General features: G+C 47.1%; 1 protein-coding gene across 2 annotated transcripts in view; it reads left to right on the top strand.

Annotated features, from left to right (window-relative positions):
• Positions 1–16,060, top strand: part of DIS3L2 (DIS3 like 3'-5' exoribonuclease 2) — a 373,784-nt gene that overhangs the window by 249,940 nt on the left and 107,784 nt on the right. For both annotated transcript variants that reach the window (XM_060301735.2, XM_030872348.3), the window contains exon 11: positions 8,229–8,341. In XM_060301735.2, the coding sequence (XP_060157718.1) occupies positions 8,229–8,341 (113 nt within the window). The remainder of the gene's footprint in view (positions 1–8,228; positions 8,342–16,060) is intronic.

The raw sequence follows: 16,060 nt of genomic DNA, 5'->3' as shown, positions 1-16,060 counted from the left end.
GTTTGAGGTGTCCCTCTTACCTGGCAGTCCAATCAGTGTTTCCACCAAAGTCAAAGGGAATTTGCTTACCCCAACTAAAAGATGGAGTTTGTTGTGTGACCACAAGGTGATCCAAGCCCAATTGCTTCTCAGCGATGGAGTCTGTCTCTAAAATTCAGTGGGATCAAAATAAGGTCAGGACCTGCATTCTGGCTGGATGTGGTGCCCTACATGAGGCCCCTCCTTGCTGGGGATGTCTGGACAGCAGGAAGTCCCTTGCTCTCAATCCTCTTGGTTGTATTACCCTTTCTGAGCTCTCAGAACGCTGTTTTCTCACTCTTTTAAGACTCACGTTGTTGGGAAAACTGGCCACAAGGTCAAGAGGGTGACCCAAGCAAGAGCAGCATGTTCCCGTCATGCAGACTGGATAGAAAGCAGTCTGTGGGTCAGGCAGCCCAATATCTGTTGCATGTGTCAGTGTGTCTAGTAGGTCATGCTTCTTTTCATCATCTACCTTTGTTTACCAAACGTATTACGTCACTGAAGGATTGCTTGACTTGGTTTGCCTGTCGGTGCCATTCCTGAGAGATCGTGGTCTTCTTCAGGCTGTTTTCAGTCCAGTGTGTGCAGGATGAGGCACTGACAGCATGAGGAAGTGAATGTGGTATATTCAGCTAATGTCATTTCTCTGCTTAAAACTCCCCAGTGGTTTCCCACTGTACTTGAAATAAAATCTAAATGCTTCGTCCAGGCCCATCAGAGCATCTCTTGTTGGGCCACCATCTACCTCACTAGCCTCTTAGCTTCCAGTTCTCTCCTTTCCAATCTTCTGTTCCTTAGATGCACCCAGCTTGCTCCTACCTTCAAACCTCTGCTCTGGTTGTTCTCCTGCCCGGGATGCTCTCCCCCATGTCATCATGTGACATCCTTTTTGTATACACAGGTCTCAGTCTATTTCCTCAGAGAGACCTTTCCAAACTAAATCCGAGGTAGGTCCCAGGCATTCTCATCACCTCACCTGTTTTATGTTTTTTTTAAAAAAATTTTTTTTATTATTATTATTTGTTAATATTTATTTATTTGCCTGCATCGGGTCTTAGTTGCAGCACATGGGATCTTTGTTGCAGCATGCGGGATCTTTTGTTGTGGCACGCGGGCTCTTCGTTGCAGCATGTGGGCTTCCCTCTAGTTGTGGCACGTGGGCTCAGTAGTTGCGGCACACTGGCTCTCCGGTTGTAGGGCATGGGCTTAGTTGCTCCACGGCACGTGGGATCTTAGTTCCCCGACCAGGGATCGAACCTGCGTCCCCTGCATTGGAAGGCAGATGCTTAACCACTGGACCACCAGGGAAGTCCCCTAACCCTGTTTTATTTTCTTCAAAGTCCTTTCTACTATGGTAAGTAATCTTATCATTTATTTGTTTGCTTATTGTCTTTCTCTCCCCACGAGAATGTAAGCTCCACAGGAGAAGGGAGCTTGTCAGTCTTGTTTACTTGTATGTCTCCAGGGCCTAGAAAAAAAAGTACCTGCCACATAGTAGGAGCCTAATAAGTATGTGTTGAGTGGCTAATTGAGTGAATGTAGGTGGTTATTAGGAGCATGTTTGGGAGGAGGATGTTGAGGATTACAATAGTGACTCACAGCCAAGCCACATGGCTACTTAGCCCAAAGGAGAGAAGATCCAGGGGGCTACGTGCTAACTATGTAAACATTCAAAGCTGGTGCTATCCCCAAAGTAGAGCCTGCCCTGCTGGAAGAGATCTGCCACTTCACTCATTTCTCGAAGCCAGACTGCTATCCCCTGAGGAGATGGGCTTGTTCTGGGCGGCCCCATGGGGTAGAACTGGGCCACCAAGTGGGAACTCTAGGAAGATGTGTTTTGGCTCTACGGGGGAGACTTTTTTTTACATTGTCGTTGCTGTCTGAGGGTGGAGTGGACTATACTAGCGAGTAGTGGTTTCTCAGGCACGTCAGGTGTGCAAGCGAAAGTTGGACACACTCTGGGAAGACCCGGTGTGGGGAGGTATGGGGATCTAACTCTACAGTTAGACCAGGCAGGGTTTACAAGCCCTTTCAACCCGGAGTGGCAACAAATCTACCCTATGTTTTTATTTTCTTATTCATTCAGTAAATGTCATATACCAGCTGTGCGCTCAGGCTTTCCGCCGCCCTTCATACTTCCCCCTTACGGGGGGTGGGGAGGGGGTACCTACCTCAGGACCCCCTTGCAGTGAGTGGTGGGGGGTTGGGGTCGGGGGAGGGCTGCAGGGAGGGTGTCAGACGCCGTAGGAAGACACAGAAGTCGGGAGGGGGGAGCCTGGTCTAGGTCATCGGGGAAAGCCTGCCAGAGGGCGTGGGCTTTACACAGTGCTCTGCAGAACTGGTGGAGGTCGTCAGGAAGAGAATCGGGAAAAACACCCTGAGGGAGAAGAGTGTGGAGCCTGATGGGTTTGAGCAGCTTAAGAAGTTCTGTTACAGTTTCTGGCACTTAAGGGCTTGGGGCCAGGAAAGTTGAACGTGCCCAGGGCAGACCCACGTGGTAAAGAATTTTGTCATTACTTCTTTGTGAAGCAGTGATAGAGCACAGTGTGCGGCGGGGGGGGGGGGGCAGCGGTGGGAGAAACAAGCCGGAGGGGCTGGAACGGTGGCAGAAGCCAGCCCAGTAAGGCCTTGGAAGCTGGGTCTGGGCTGCGTGCCCGGGGCAGTGAGGGCCCCACAGGGTTTAGGCAGTGGAGTGACAAGGGGACTTGTATTTTGGAGAGAGCACTACCCTCAGTGTGGAAAACGGGTTTGAGAAATGGCGGGAGAGCCACACACAGGTTGTTAGATGGTCCTTGAGAGAAGCAGTGGTGGCCCTGACTAAAGTGGTGATGTGGGGAGAAGAGAGATGAGCAGATTTCAGAGATGTTTGGGAGGGGAGTTCAGTGATGGGTCAACACAGGCCAAGACAAACCTGGGGTGTTTCAGTTTGGGGCAGTCGCGGCGCCTTTTTTGGTTTAGTGGAGGTGATCCCATTTCCTGGGACGGAGAACACAGGAAGAGAAATGGTTTTGCTGGAGGTGGGGACTCTTGGAGGCGTGAGGCTGAGGTGCCTAGGGGACAGCTAAGTGGCAGTTCCCAGTAGACCCTTGTGTACGTCAGTCTGGAGCTCAGAGAGGTCTGGGCTGACGGCACCGACAGAGGAGCCTAAAGCAGAGAGTTGCTGCCTGAACTCCTGGGAGTGGATGAGACAGCCCAGGGGGAAAGGGTAGGGTTGGAAGAGAAGGCAGCCGGGCATGCCAGCATGTAAGGTGCAAGGAGAGGAAGAGGAGCCTGGGAAGGGGCAGGCACCCAGAGTGGGGCCTGGAGCCAGAGGAGGGAGAAATCACCGGGCCCCAGATGTTCTCTGAAGGTCAGGCCAAGACACGCCTAAAAAGGTTTCGACATTAGGGACCTGAACAGAAGCAATTATTTTTTGCTTTTGCTAAATGAGGTATATTTAGCAACGCTGTTACCCTATATTCTGGATTAAAAGGGGTGCCCCTACTGGGTCAAGAAGAGCCTCTGTCACCACAGTCCAATCTCAGCAGTGGGTAAAGGTGAACTCAAGTGACCGAAGTCTGGAAGGCCCTGGTCTCACTCCTGGTAAGGGAAGCCTGATACTTTCCCACCTGTAATAGCCTTGACCCTTTCATGTACTTAGGACAGTCACTCTGCCACCAGGTAGAGATGACTGTAAACAAGAAATGTAGAAAGGAATTGTTAGATCTTAAGGAGTTATAATTAAATAGAACTAGAGTTGACGGCTTAGTGGTTGTTCTGTAATGAGTCCCTGTTACGAGTGGCTAAAGAGATTGGCAGTGGGAACCAGGATGTGGCTGGGAACAGGGCTGGGAGAAGTCTCTGACAGAACTTCTGAATTCATAGCCAAGAATGTGGCTTCTATTGAATCGTAAAAGATAGGGAGGGATTTCTAGCTGTGACCCACTGAGATGAAAAATTGGGTTGTATTATCTTGTCCTGGAGTTACCATGACAGTGGTTGGGGGGCAGGGGGTGGTAATAAAAGGAACAGAGGCTCTGAGTCTGACCTGGTTTTGAATCCAGGGTTTACTGCATACTAGCGAGGTAACCTTGGACAAGTGACATGGAGCCTCTCTGAGCCTCAGATGATTCATTTGTGAAACACGGTTTATATGGCTCTTGTCAAAGGTACATTAATGTGTGTGGAGCCCCTGGCACAAAAGAGATGTTAAATAAATGGTCACTACTGCTATCCTTATCATTTTTATCATCATTATTGTCAAAATTACGTTCATGTTGTTGTTGTAGATTACAAAACACTTTCACATGTTCTCACTGAAGTAAAAACAGATTTCAGCTCAACTTGCTCCCACAGAATGAGGTTTTGCACCCTTCCTCTGTCATAGCACTGGTAATACCACATTATCACCACACTGGTGTATCTGCCAACCCCATTAGACTGTGAGTGCCTTAAACAGAGGGGTCCTCTTATGGATGCCCAGTGCTAGAGTAATCTAGTGCTTCCGTTTCCAGGCATCGTGGATCCACGTAAGGAAGCACTTTCCCACGAACAGAGCCCTTCAGAAGTAGAGCAAGTAGCTTCAAGCCCGACCCCTCGCCGGGGGTATGTCAAGGGCCACCTGGCAGGGACATAGTTGAAATGGGGCTGAGCTGATTGGGAGGCTGGCTTAGAAGAGATGGTTCTTAAGCCCCTGTTTACGTCCTATTAGTGCTTTAATTGGATGAAGCAGTTCTGGTGTCCACTCAAGTTCATTCACAGGAGCATTTGCGGACTTCCCTGGTGGCGCAGGGGACACGGGATCAATCCCTGGTCTGGGAAGATCCCACATGCCGCGGAGCAACTAAGCCCGTGCGCCACAACTACTGAGCCTGCGCTCTAGAGCCCGTGAGCCACAGCTACTGAACCCACGCGCCGCAACTGCTGAAGCTTGTGTGCTCTAGGGCCTGCGTGCCGCAACTACTGAGCCCGCATGCTGCAACTAAAGCCCTTGCGCCTAGAGCCTGTGCTCCGCGATAAGAGAAGCCCCCGCAATGAGAAGTCTGCGTACTGCAATGAAGAGTAGCCCCCTCTCACCGCAACTAGAGAAAGCCTGCGCGCAGCAACAAAGACCCAACGTGGCCAAGAAAATTAATTAATTAAAAAAAAAAAAAAAGAAAAAAAGAGGAACATTTGCATGTATTTAAGTTTGTGGGCCCTGTGCACAGTGAGCCAGACATGGCCGGCCTTGAGGACTCTTCCTTCCTGTGCTTCCCCAGCTCTTCAGAACTCACAGGACTCACCTTAACCCCAGTAGATGAATATTTTTTAATGTAAATGTTCGAAGTATAATTTTCTATGGCAGACACAGCGCATTTCAAACATCAAACGGGTCCTGGGTGTTTTGGCAGCGTTTACTACATAACCTTTTGGATTTATATTTTCTCTTTCATAGAATAAAAACTTCAGTGCCACTACCTCAGGAGTTCCGCAAGTTCACATTATGTAAATATATGTAATAAAATATTTACTTAGGGTTTCCATAAAAAAGGTCCGAAGGAGAGAATAAGAGCGCTTCTCTTTGCTGGTTTTAGAGGCTCTTCTGGGAATTCTGAAATTTAAGCCTCTCAAATATGTTTGGATTGGCCCCCTTCATGTTTTATCTCCTGTAATGAACTCTTTGTCAGTTTGTCAATTTTGACTAAGGACAGAAAGTTCATGTGTAGTAACAACACACAGACTGAATTTAAAATTATGGTTTATATCATGATGTAATAATCCTTCTCTTGTCCTTTGGTCAATATTTACCTGTTGGGCTCGTGCATGATAATTCTGACTTCAGAAGAAGACACTTTATTTTACCTTCTCCAAGTGTTGGCTTTAGATACTTGTAATATCAAAACTGGGAGTTGTTGAGCCGTCTGAGACGCTTGGCCGAATTCTGTTAGGGTTGAGTTCCTCGATCATTGCGGGGCAGGTTTCACTGCTCCCAGTGACCCAGCAACACAGCTGCATGGCTCACATGATGAGGCAGCTGAACTTTGAGCCACGCTGGTTTTCCTCAGCTTTCCAGACAGCCCTCTCCTCTGTGGGAAATAAGTCTATTCTGTTATCCCATAGCAGCCAGTATTTCTTAGATGGACTTGGGTTTTCCCTAATGTATTAGTGTTACAGGACTGGGTGGAGAAACCCAATGCTGCCCTGTAGGAGTGTGAGACAGATGAGAGTGGGGAATCTTAAATTCTTTTCCATCCCTGAACCTTTTATTTTAACCGCCCCAAGTTTAAACATTTTTCCATTTTAAAAACAGGGAAGAATCATCTCCCAGTGAAGAAGGAATAGGAGGACAATAAATGGCTACAAAATTTGAGGCTAAAATGTGAGATACCTTAAGACTGATTATCCAGGTAACCAGAGGAAAGAGTGGTGACGTGTCAGTAACTCTTTCTGAGTCAACTTGGGAATCAGTCAGGATTCTTTTAGTGAGAATTCAAGTTCAGCTGGATCCTGGAGTTCAAATGAGGTCATCATGTTCCTCCCTTTATTTCTTAGACCTATTATTTTCTATATTCGCATGATTATGTGGCAAAAATGTTTCCTTGGCAGCTCCAGACTTATTGTCTAGGGTCCTGGGAGAGAGACCCTCTTTTCTGAAGCCTGTATCAATCCCTGAAAACAGGCTCAGAATAGATCTCTTGATACTTGAGTCACATGCCTGTGCCTAGACCAATCACTATGAACAGGAATGGAGTATAACGGAATTCCATCAAGCACATACTTAAATTGTCAGCAGGTTCACCTTTGTGCTTGTGTCATCAGTGTGCTTCTGTCTGCCCATTATGCTTCCCCTCTGCAAACTATATGCCATTTCACATGTGTACTCTTTTCCATATTCTGTCCATTATATGCATTTTTGTGTGCATATAATCACATATACTCCATCTGATAGATGATTGATGGGATGTTCAAGAGGAGATCTTAAATGTATAACCTAACCAGCCCCCAAGCCCACTTTAGGTATGATTCTACCAGCCTGAGTCATCTGACCATGTCTCTGGTAGAACTCAGAGAGAAGACGGGGTCTGTTGAAAAAACAACTCCACCAGGAAGGGAAAGGGCAATTCTAAAATGGAAAAAAAGTAGGTCTTTTACCACAGTAGGCAAACAAATTGTTGATTCGTTCACTCAACAAACATTGAGTGCCTATGGTGTGTCAGGCATTCTTCTAGGCACTGGGCCTACAACAGTGGACTTGACACAAAAGGCCCTGCCTTACTGGAGCCTGCACTGTAGGGGCAGACAGTAAACACATGAGCCAATAAAGATGTGCTGTGATATCTGTTAGTGATGAAAGCTCTGAAGAGAAGACGACGAGAAGCATCTTCAGTTATGGATTAGGTGCTTTAACAGAGGGCAGAGAATCTCTTCTTGTCCTGGGATTCTCTTTCAGTTGACCCTTATAAGGTAGGAAGGATTTTGATGGGCAGATCCTGTTGTGATTATTATCCCAAGCGTAAGAAAAAGCATGAGCCAAGCAAGCATCTGAATGGGATGAGGTAAGATACGTTCTGGGAATGGAAAGCAGTTTCCCATGACAGCTGCATGGAGAGGATGTGGAGGATGAGCCATAAGGCTGGCGAGGTGGACTGAGGCGAGCCCGGGCAAGGGCACGAGTTACAGGCTAAGGAGCGACATCAGCAGACCCATGGGTACGAGAGGGGTGTTAGCAACAGTGTGGAGGGCTAAGTGGGAGGGGGTGGAATCAAGGTAGGAAGGCCAGCCATGGGGCCGAGGAAAGGCTGTGGCCGGGGTAGACAGGAAGGGCAGTGCTTTCAGGGGCAGGGGCTGCAGGATTTAGGCATTAACTCCTTCTAGTGAGCTGTAAGGATTTGTTCGTCATCCAAAATGAGTCTTCTTTTACAAGTCTACTGATGTTTACTCAAAGACAAGAAGCCTTTAGAAATGGTAAACATTTGTAAAAATGGTTAATGTGATAAATGATTAATGGGATAAAAATGGTTAATGGTTAATGGGATAAAAATCTCATCATCTGTTGGCAGTACAATGAGGAAAGTAAATATAGCGCACACCGCAGTGGATAGGTGGCGCACCGGGCCAGCCTGAAAATGGCAGCCTGTACTCCAAGCCCTGTGACCTCTGGGAGGGACATGCCTTCTCCGGATGGATTCCCAGGAGGGATTGCCCTTGCCTTCCATTCCAGGCTGATCAACCTTCTTGTGCATCTACAGGCAACTTTGAAGTGGGAGTTCACATCGCTGACGTCAGTTACTTTGTTCCTGAGGGATCCAGTCTGGATAAAGTGGCTGCTGAGAGAGCTACAAGTGTCTACTTGGTTCAGAAGGTAAAAATCAGTTTCCAGTTTCTTGGATTGAAAGATGTGCTTCTATTTAATCATCTTCCTTTGTTTGCTTGTTTGTTTCTCCTTAAAAACATCCATGAGGGACAGCAATCTTGTCTGAACATCTTTTCTCACATCTAATGAAATCTTTAAAAAATGGTTTTCCCCGGAAAAGTGTTTGCCCTCGGTTATTGTATGTTTTCCCGTTAGGCCCTTGTATGTCCAAGAGGAGCCAGACTGAGGCGTTCTCAAGGCAGGACACAGGCACTCATCTCAGGCCTTCAGACTGGCCCTGCCATGTAAGTAGCTCAGACAACTGGTCAGCTTCAGAAAGAAACGAGGGACTTTCAAACTGTTGTTCCAAAGTGGGGCTCAGCAAACTCGGCCCACACCGGTCACAGTTTTTGTAAAGTCTTATTGCCATACAGTCACACCCGTTCATTTACGTAATGTCTGAGGTGACGTCACACTACTGTAGGAGAATGGAATGAAAATTTACTAGTGGCCTTTTAAGAAAAAGTTTCGAACTCTGGTGTAAAGAGTGGGGGCTGATCTGCTCTTGACCTGCCCCTTACAAGGTAACCTGGTACATCCCAGAGGTGCAGAAGCAAAGGGAGCCAAGTCTGGGCTTTTCCTCTTAGTCCTGATGTTGCCTCTCTTGGTAAGTCACCGAGTCTCTCTAGACCTCCTTTGACAAGTACTTAATGATGAGCGCCAGGCACTGCCCTAGGCCTGGTGGTGAATAAAAGACCACACCTGAGTTATTCCCCCACTGAAGCTCATGAATTCCTCTCCAGGCTTCTCCCGCCTCCATTTGACAGTCTGTTCATCTGCTCATTTGGCTCATCTTACATCACTGACTGTATCATGACTTTCACCTCCTAACTTCCTTGAACCCGGTGATCCAGTTTTGGATTGCTACATACAACTGGCTTGACCCTTCCCTCCTCCCATGCCCTTGGACATGACTTCTGATGTTTGCACTTTGACTGCACTTAGGTGAGGGCTGTATCCCCTCCGTCTACCCACGTATCCCATGGCCTTCTGGCAGCTGGGAGCCCTCCACCTGGCCCCGTCTCTCAGGGGCGAGAAAGCAGCCCAGGTGCCAAACCTGCTCCATTCTGGGAACTTCCAAACGTCATCACCTAGAGAAAGGAGACAGCTACCCAGTCTCCCTCCACTGCCTGCTCTGATTGGCAGCTCCCACTGCCAGCACGCCTGTGTGCCCACACAGCTGGCAGAGGAAAAGCCAGGCTCTGAGCACTGCCCTCACTCGCAGCATGTCCTGGGAGGCCACTGTACTTTGGGGTCCTCCCTCTCTAACTTCTGGGAAAATTCAGCCTGCTGCCTGCTCCGGATGGAAGTATCTCGTGGGGTGCCAGGCTGTAGGTTTGAGAACACCAGCAGCATAGGGATCCTGGAGAGGCCCTGGAAAGGCGGTTCTCCGAGCCCCTGACCTTTATGAACCTGCAGATCTTGGCACAGCACTGAGACACATCTGCAGGACAGCATTCCCCTGCTCTTAGTTATCGCTGGCCTCTCTTCACTTCCACCCCTTCCAAACAGGGGCTTGGGAAGCTCATGCTCCTGAGCACACGCATCCCCGCTTCCTGCTGGTTTCCGGTATGCACTGGCCCTTTTGTGGACGTGCTGTCTAGACCCTGGCAAGGAGGCCACTGAGGGGGTCTGTGTGCTGCTCACTCTGAAAACGCCCCACCCCTAGAGTCCCAGGAACCTGACTCCATGCTTTTATGACTGGGCCATGGCCGTAGGGAAAGACTAGTGTCATCTTGGCAATGCTAAGGGTGGTAGCAGATCTTTTTAAGAGGCAGTGTTCTCCTGGGCTGTTTTCTTTTCCTAGCTAGAGATCTGAAAACGGTCACTGACTACTTCACATCGGTTCTCCTGGATGACCCTGTGGCACCACCGCCATACCTACCACCTCCCCATCACATCATTTCCTGGAATATACCATCTGCCAGGGGTCTATTCAGACACAAAGACAGAGGAACCATATTCCAAATGCATGATTGGCCTGGGGCCCAAGGCTTGTAAGTTCACCCAACTGTTACGGCATAATTTCATTCCAAGTCTGAAACCAAGGCTCTCTACAAATAGAGGCACCAACTTCTGTCAAGGGTTTCTTAGCCTCTCCCTCTTGCCTGTGGAGCCCACTTCTGCCAGAACTACCACAGCTTCAACACGGCCATCATCTAAGGTTTTCACCCATTCCATAAACCCAAGACCTTCTGTTGCTGTCCTCTGAGGCACAGTATTAGGACTCCTGGCACCTCAGCCATACCTGGCGGCATGTGTGACATGTGGAAGATGGACTTCCATACATACCTCTGCCAGGTCCAACAGACCATGTCATTTGGCCTTTGAGTGGCCCAGCCGTCTGCTAGCAATAAAAGCACAGAATCTCTACTGAACAGAAGGGTTGCTGCACAGTGGAATCATCATTCATTTCCCCAACCCTGCCTTGTACAGATCCATTACTCCCCCACTTACATACATGGTCCTGGACCACTTACACCAGCAGTCTTCATGCCGGCCTCAGGAGGGGTATGTTCTAGAATCCCTGGACTCCATTTCCAGCAAAGTGCCTATGTGGTGCCCACAAAGGTGTTGGCAGTTCTAGAACAGAAGTCTTCCAGGACAGTCCAAAAGTTCCTAGGATTTCTAGCATTTACCAAGTTCCTCTCACGTTTCCAACCTGTCCACCCCAATAACTAACCTCTCAGAAGGGAAGAGACAAAAATTAACTCAAAACGAATCACAGACCTCAATGTGAAATGTAAAACTATAAAACTCCTAGAAGATAACATTGGAGAAATTTTAGATGCCCTTGGTTTGGCAATGACTATTTATTTATTTATTTATTTATTTATTTTACGTTTACTTATTTTTGGCTGCATTGGGTCTTCATCGCAGCGTGCAGGCTTTCTCTAGTTGTGGCAAGCAGGGGCTACTCTTCATTGCGGTGTGCGGGCTTCTCATTGCAGTGGCTTCTCTTGTTGCAGAGCACGGGCTCTAGGCATGAGGGCTTCAGTAGTTGCAGCACATGGGCTCAGTAGTTGCAGCGCACGGGCTCTAGGGTGGGCAAGCTTCAGTAGTTGTGGTGCGTGGGCTCAGTAGTTGTGGCGCATGGGCTTAGCTGCTCCACGGCATGTGGGATCTTCCCAGACCAGGGATCGAACCCGTGTCCCCTGCATTGGCAGGCGATTCTTAACCACTGCGCCACCAGGGAAGTCCAGCAATGACCTTTTAGATACAACACCAAAGGCACAATCTATGAAAGAAAGAATTGATAATCTGGACTTAATTAAAATTAAAAATTTATGCTCTGCAAAAGACACTGTCAAGAGAATGAAAAGATAAGCCATAGACTTGGGGAAATTTGCAAAAGACACATCTGATAAAGGACTATGAGCCAAAATGTACAGAGTACTCTTAAAATTCAACAATAAAGAAATGAGCAACCCATTTGAGAACAGGCAAAAGACCTTAATAGATATTTCACCAAAGAAGGTATACAGATGGCAAATAAACGTATGCAAAGATGCTCCACATCATATGTCATTAGAGGAATGTAAACTAAAATAGTAATGATGCTACTACACTCCTATTAGACTGGCCAAAGTCCAGAACACTGACAGCACCAAATGCTGGTAAAGATGTGGAGCAACTGGAACGCATTCATTGCTTATGACAATGCAAAATGGTGCAGCCAGTTTGGAAGAGAGTTTGGCAGTTTCTTATAAAACTAAACATATTTTTACCATATGATCTAGTAATTGCACTCTTTGTTTTCACCCCGAAGGAGTTCAAAATGTATGTCCATGCAAAAATCTGCACATGGGTGTTTATAACAGCTTTATTCTTTTTTTTTTTTTTTTTTTTTTTTTTGCGGTACGCAGGCCTCTCACTGTTGTGGCCTCTCCCGTTGCGGAGCACAGGCTCCGGACGCGCAGGCTCAGCGGCCACAGCTCATGGGCCCAGCCGCTCCACGGCATGTGGGATCTTCCCGGACTGGGGCACGAACTCATGTCCCCTGCATCGGCAGGTGGACTGTCAACTACTGCGCCACCAGGGAAGCCCAGCTTTATTCTTATTTTCTAAAATTTGGAAGCAACCTCCAAAATGTCCATCAGTAGGTGAATGGATAAACTGTGGTACATCCAAACAATGGAATATTATTTGGCACTAAAAAGAAACCAACTATCAAGCCATGAAAAGACATGGTTCCTCCATAGGAACCTTAAATATAAATTATTAAGTGAAAGAAGCCAATCTTCAAAGGCTACATACTGTAAGATCCCAACTATATGACTTTCTAGAAAAGTGAAAATTATGAAGGCAGTGAAGAGATCAGCAACCGCCAGGGACTAGCAGAGAGGGAGGGATGAGTAAGTAGAGCACAGAGGATTTTTAGGAAGTGAAACTACTCTCTATGGTACTATAATGGTAGGTACTTCTCATTATACATTTGTCCAAATTCATAGAATGTGAAACACCAAGAATGACCCCTAATGTAAACTATGGACTTCGGGTGATAATGATATGTCAGTGCAGATTCATTAGTTATAACAAATGGACCACTCTGGTAGGAATGTTGATAATGGGACTGTGCATGGGGTGGGGGGCGGGGGGGGATATAGGAAATCTCTGTAACTTCTGCTCAATTTTGCTGTAAACCTAAAACAGCTCTAAATAAATAAAGTCTTTTTTTTTTTATTTTTTTATTTTAAAGGCAGGGGGAGAATGGGACTCTTCTAGGCCTTGACTGCAGCCATGTCCTTTAGGGGCTGGGGATCCTGTGGCCTCTGGCCCAAGTTTGGCTCCACCATCTTGGTCAGCCATTGGTTGACAGTGATGTCCTCAACCCCATGGTGGAGGTTGTCCTGTCTGGAAGCCTCTACTCCCTCTCCAGAGAGTGCTGGCTCTGATGTGCATTGTCCCAAATGGGAGCCAGAGCTATCATCTGTTCAATCCAGTGGAGGCCCTCCCCAGGGAAACCTAGCACCTCCTCTCCCCTGCCCCATAACAGTACTTTCTGGATCACTGCAGCCTAGAACATGTAATCAAAACCCTAGAGCTCCACCTGCTCCCCGAGAATTGGACATCTGCTTTCTTCAGGGGTTCAGCTTTGCCTGCCATTTACACTGGGTGCTCAGAACCACCGTGTAGGTATTTTCGGCCATTCCAGAAATGAGAATACAGGAGGAGAGGGAGATGGAGTTGATTATTAAGCTGTGAAATTCTGGGTCAGAAGCTGCATGATCATCCAAACCCAGTTATAATTAACAGGGTGTTACCAGTGATAGGTGACCTCTGTGCACAGTGATACCTAAAAGGTCCAGAACTTTCAGTCATCTCTCAATAAGAATGGAAAGCTTTATCCTCATCTGAGCAGTCATCTACCCCAATGACTTAGCTTGTTTCAGAGCAACTATGCCCCTATCTGGCCTCTGTGACCTGTTCAAACCTAAATGCTGCGTTAAGAACTTCTGTTTGACCCCCATCCCTCACAATGTCTACGGCACCTGTGCCCAAGCTGTGGGCGGATATACATGGCTTAAGGGAATGCAGCACAAACGTGTTACCCACACATATCACTGAACATCAGCACATGAGGCTTCCTCCCTAACCTCCCCTCCCATGGCCGTGAAGCTGGAGCCATCACCATTCCATTGTTATCCATATGGACAGTGCTGGCCTTTAGTTTGTGTTTATATTTTTGCAGGGCCTGTTCAACATTTTTCAAGTTCATATCCACCTAACCTTCACTCACAACCAGACAAGACCTGTTAACCTGGGACTAGAAGAATTATTGTTACTGTTACACCCCTTTCTACTGATGGCATTCCTTGTCCACAGTTGTCTCCACTCATTTGTTTAATATCCTCATTCATAGTAACTGTAGCCTCAACTTCTGAGCTTCCATAGCATGGCGTAGCCAGCGAGTACCTAAGGAACCATGAGTTACTTAGGAGGATCTTGCATTTCTGATAGGCCAAGAATGGGAATAAGGACTATGTCAGTCAAGCCTGGGTCTCATAAGACATTCATATGGAAGATGCTGTTTGACTGTCCTCTTCAGTACACACAAACAGTCTGTTAGTACCAATACTCTGGGTCTTTGGAAGTGCCAACGGTCACTGAATCCCTGGCCTGCCAACTTCACCCCCCTCAGTGGCTTCCTGCCAACTATGTCTGCTCCTCCACATTGTATCCACCTTACCAACACTTGATGGACAGCCTGAGGCAGGGAGCCCAAGTATCTTCTAGCTTGCGATACCTGGGAATGTCACAGCTAATTGGCATTTACTCTACTAGGAAAGGTGTGAGAAAGAGAACCCAGCTCCCACCTCAGAAGTCTGCACAACCCACAGGATAGCTAAAATAAAGACATTTAGGGACTTCCCTGGTGGTCCAGTGGTTAAGACTCCATGCTCCTAATGCAGGGGGCCTGGGTTCAATCCCTGGTCAGGGAAGTAGATCCCACATGCCATGACTAAAAACAAAACAAAACAAAAAGATCCTGCATGCTGCAACTAAAAGATCCTGCATGCTGCAGCTAAAGATCCCACATGCCGCAACTAAAAAAAAAAAAGATCCCACATGCGGCAACAAAGTTCCCGCGTGCTGCAACTAAGACCCAGCACAGCCAAACAAACAAACAAATATTTTTTTTAAATAAAGACAGATAACACCAAGTATCCACGAGGATGTGGAATAGTGGGAACTCTCACTGCTGTGGGGAAGGCAAATTGGTACAACCACTTTGGAAAACTGTTTGATAGTGTTATGGGCTGAATGTTTGTGTCCCCCTCAAATTCATATCTTGAAATCCTAACCCCTAATGTGATGATCTTAGGAGGCAGGGCCTTTGGGAGGTGATTAGGTCAAGGGTGGAGCCCTCATGAATGGGATTAGTGCCCATATAAAAGAGACCCCAGAGAGCACTCTCATCACCATGTGAGGATACTGCAGGAAGGCACCATCTGTGAACCAGGAAACGGGCCCTCTCTAGACACTGAATCTGCCATCACCTTGATTTCCAAACCCCAGAACACTGAGAAATAAGTGTGTGTTGTTTAAACCACCCAGTCTATGATAGTTTTATTATAGCAGTCTGAACATAGTAAGACAGGCAGTGTCTTTTAAAGGTGAATGTATGTACACACTTTGTGGCCCAGCATTTCTGCTTCTGGGTATATACCTAACAGAAATGCATGCATGTGTTACAAAAGGAATGTGTAAGAATGTTCATTGCAACACTATGCAAAGTAGCCAAAAAACTAGAAGCTATTCAATACCGTCAGCTATAGGATGAACAAATAATTTGTGGTATGTTCACTCAGTGGGATGCAATACAACGAGAATGAAGAAATGACAGCTCCACACACAAACATAATGGTGAAGGAAACCAGACACAAGAGTAAACACTGTATGAGTCCATTTATATAAAGTTCCAAAACAAGCAAAGCTAGAAGTCAGGATGGGGGGGGGGCGGGAAGGGCCCATCTGGTAGGGGAACTTCTAATGATTCTTGATCTGGGCACTGATGACACCAGTGTTCAGTTTGTGAGAATGCATCAAGCTTTTCCTTTATGACGTGTGTGTGTGTGTGTGTGTGTGTGTGTATGTATAATACTTAAATAAAAATATGTTTTTATTTTGAAGCTTTTTGGGGAGTGACTTTTCCTCCACTCTGGC

This window comes from Globicephala melas, chromosome 7 (assembly GCF_963455315.2).
Source record: "Globicephala melas chromosome 7, mGloMel1.2, whole genome shotgun sequence".
NCBI lineage: Eukaryota > Metazoa > Chordata > Mammalia > Artiodactyla > Delphinidae > Globicephala > Globicephala melas.
This window is presented reverse-complemented; position numbering and strand designations above follow the sequence as displayed.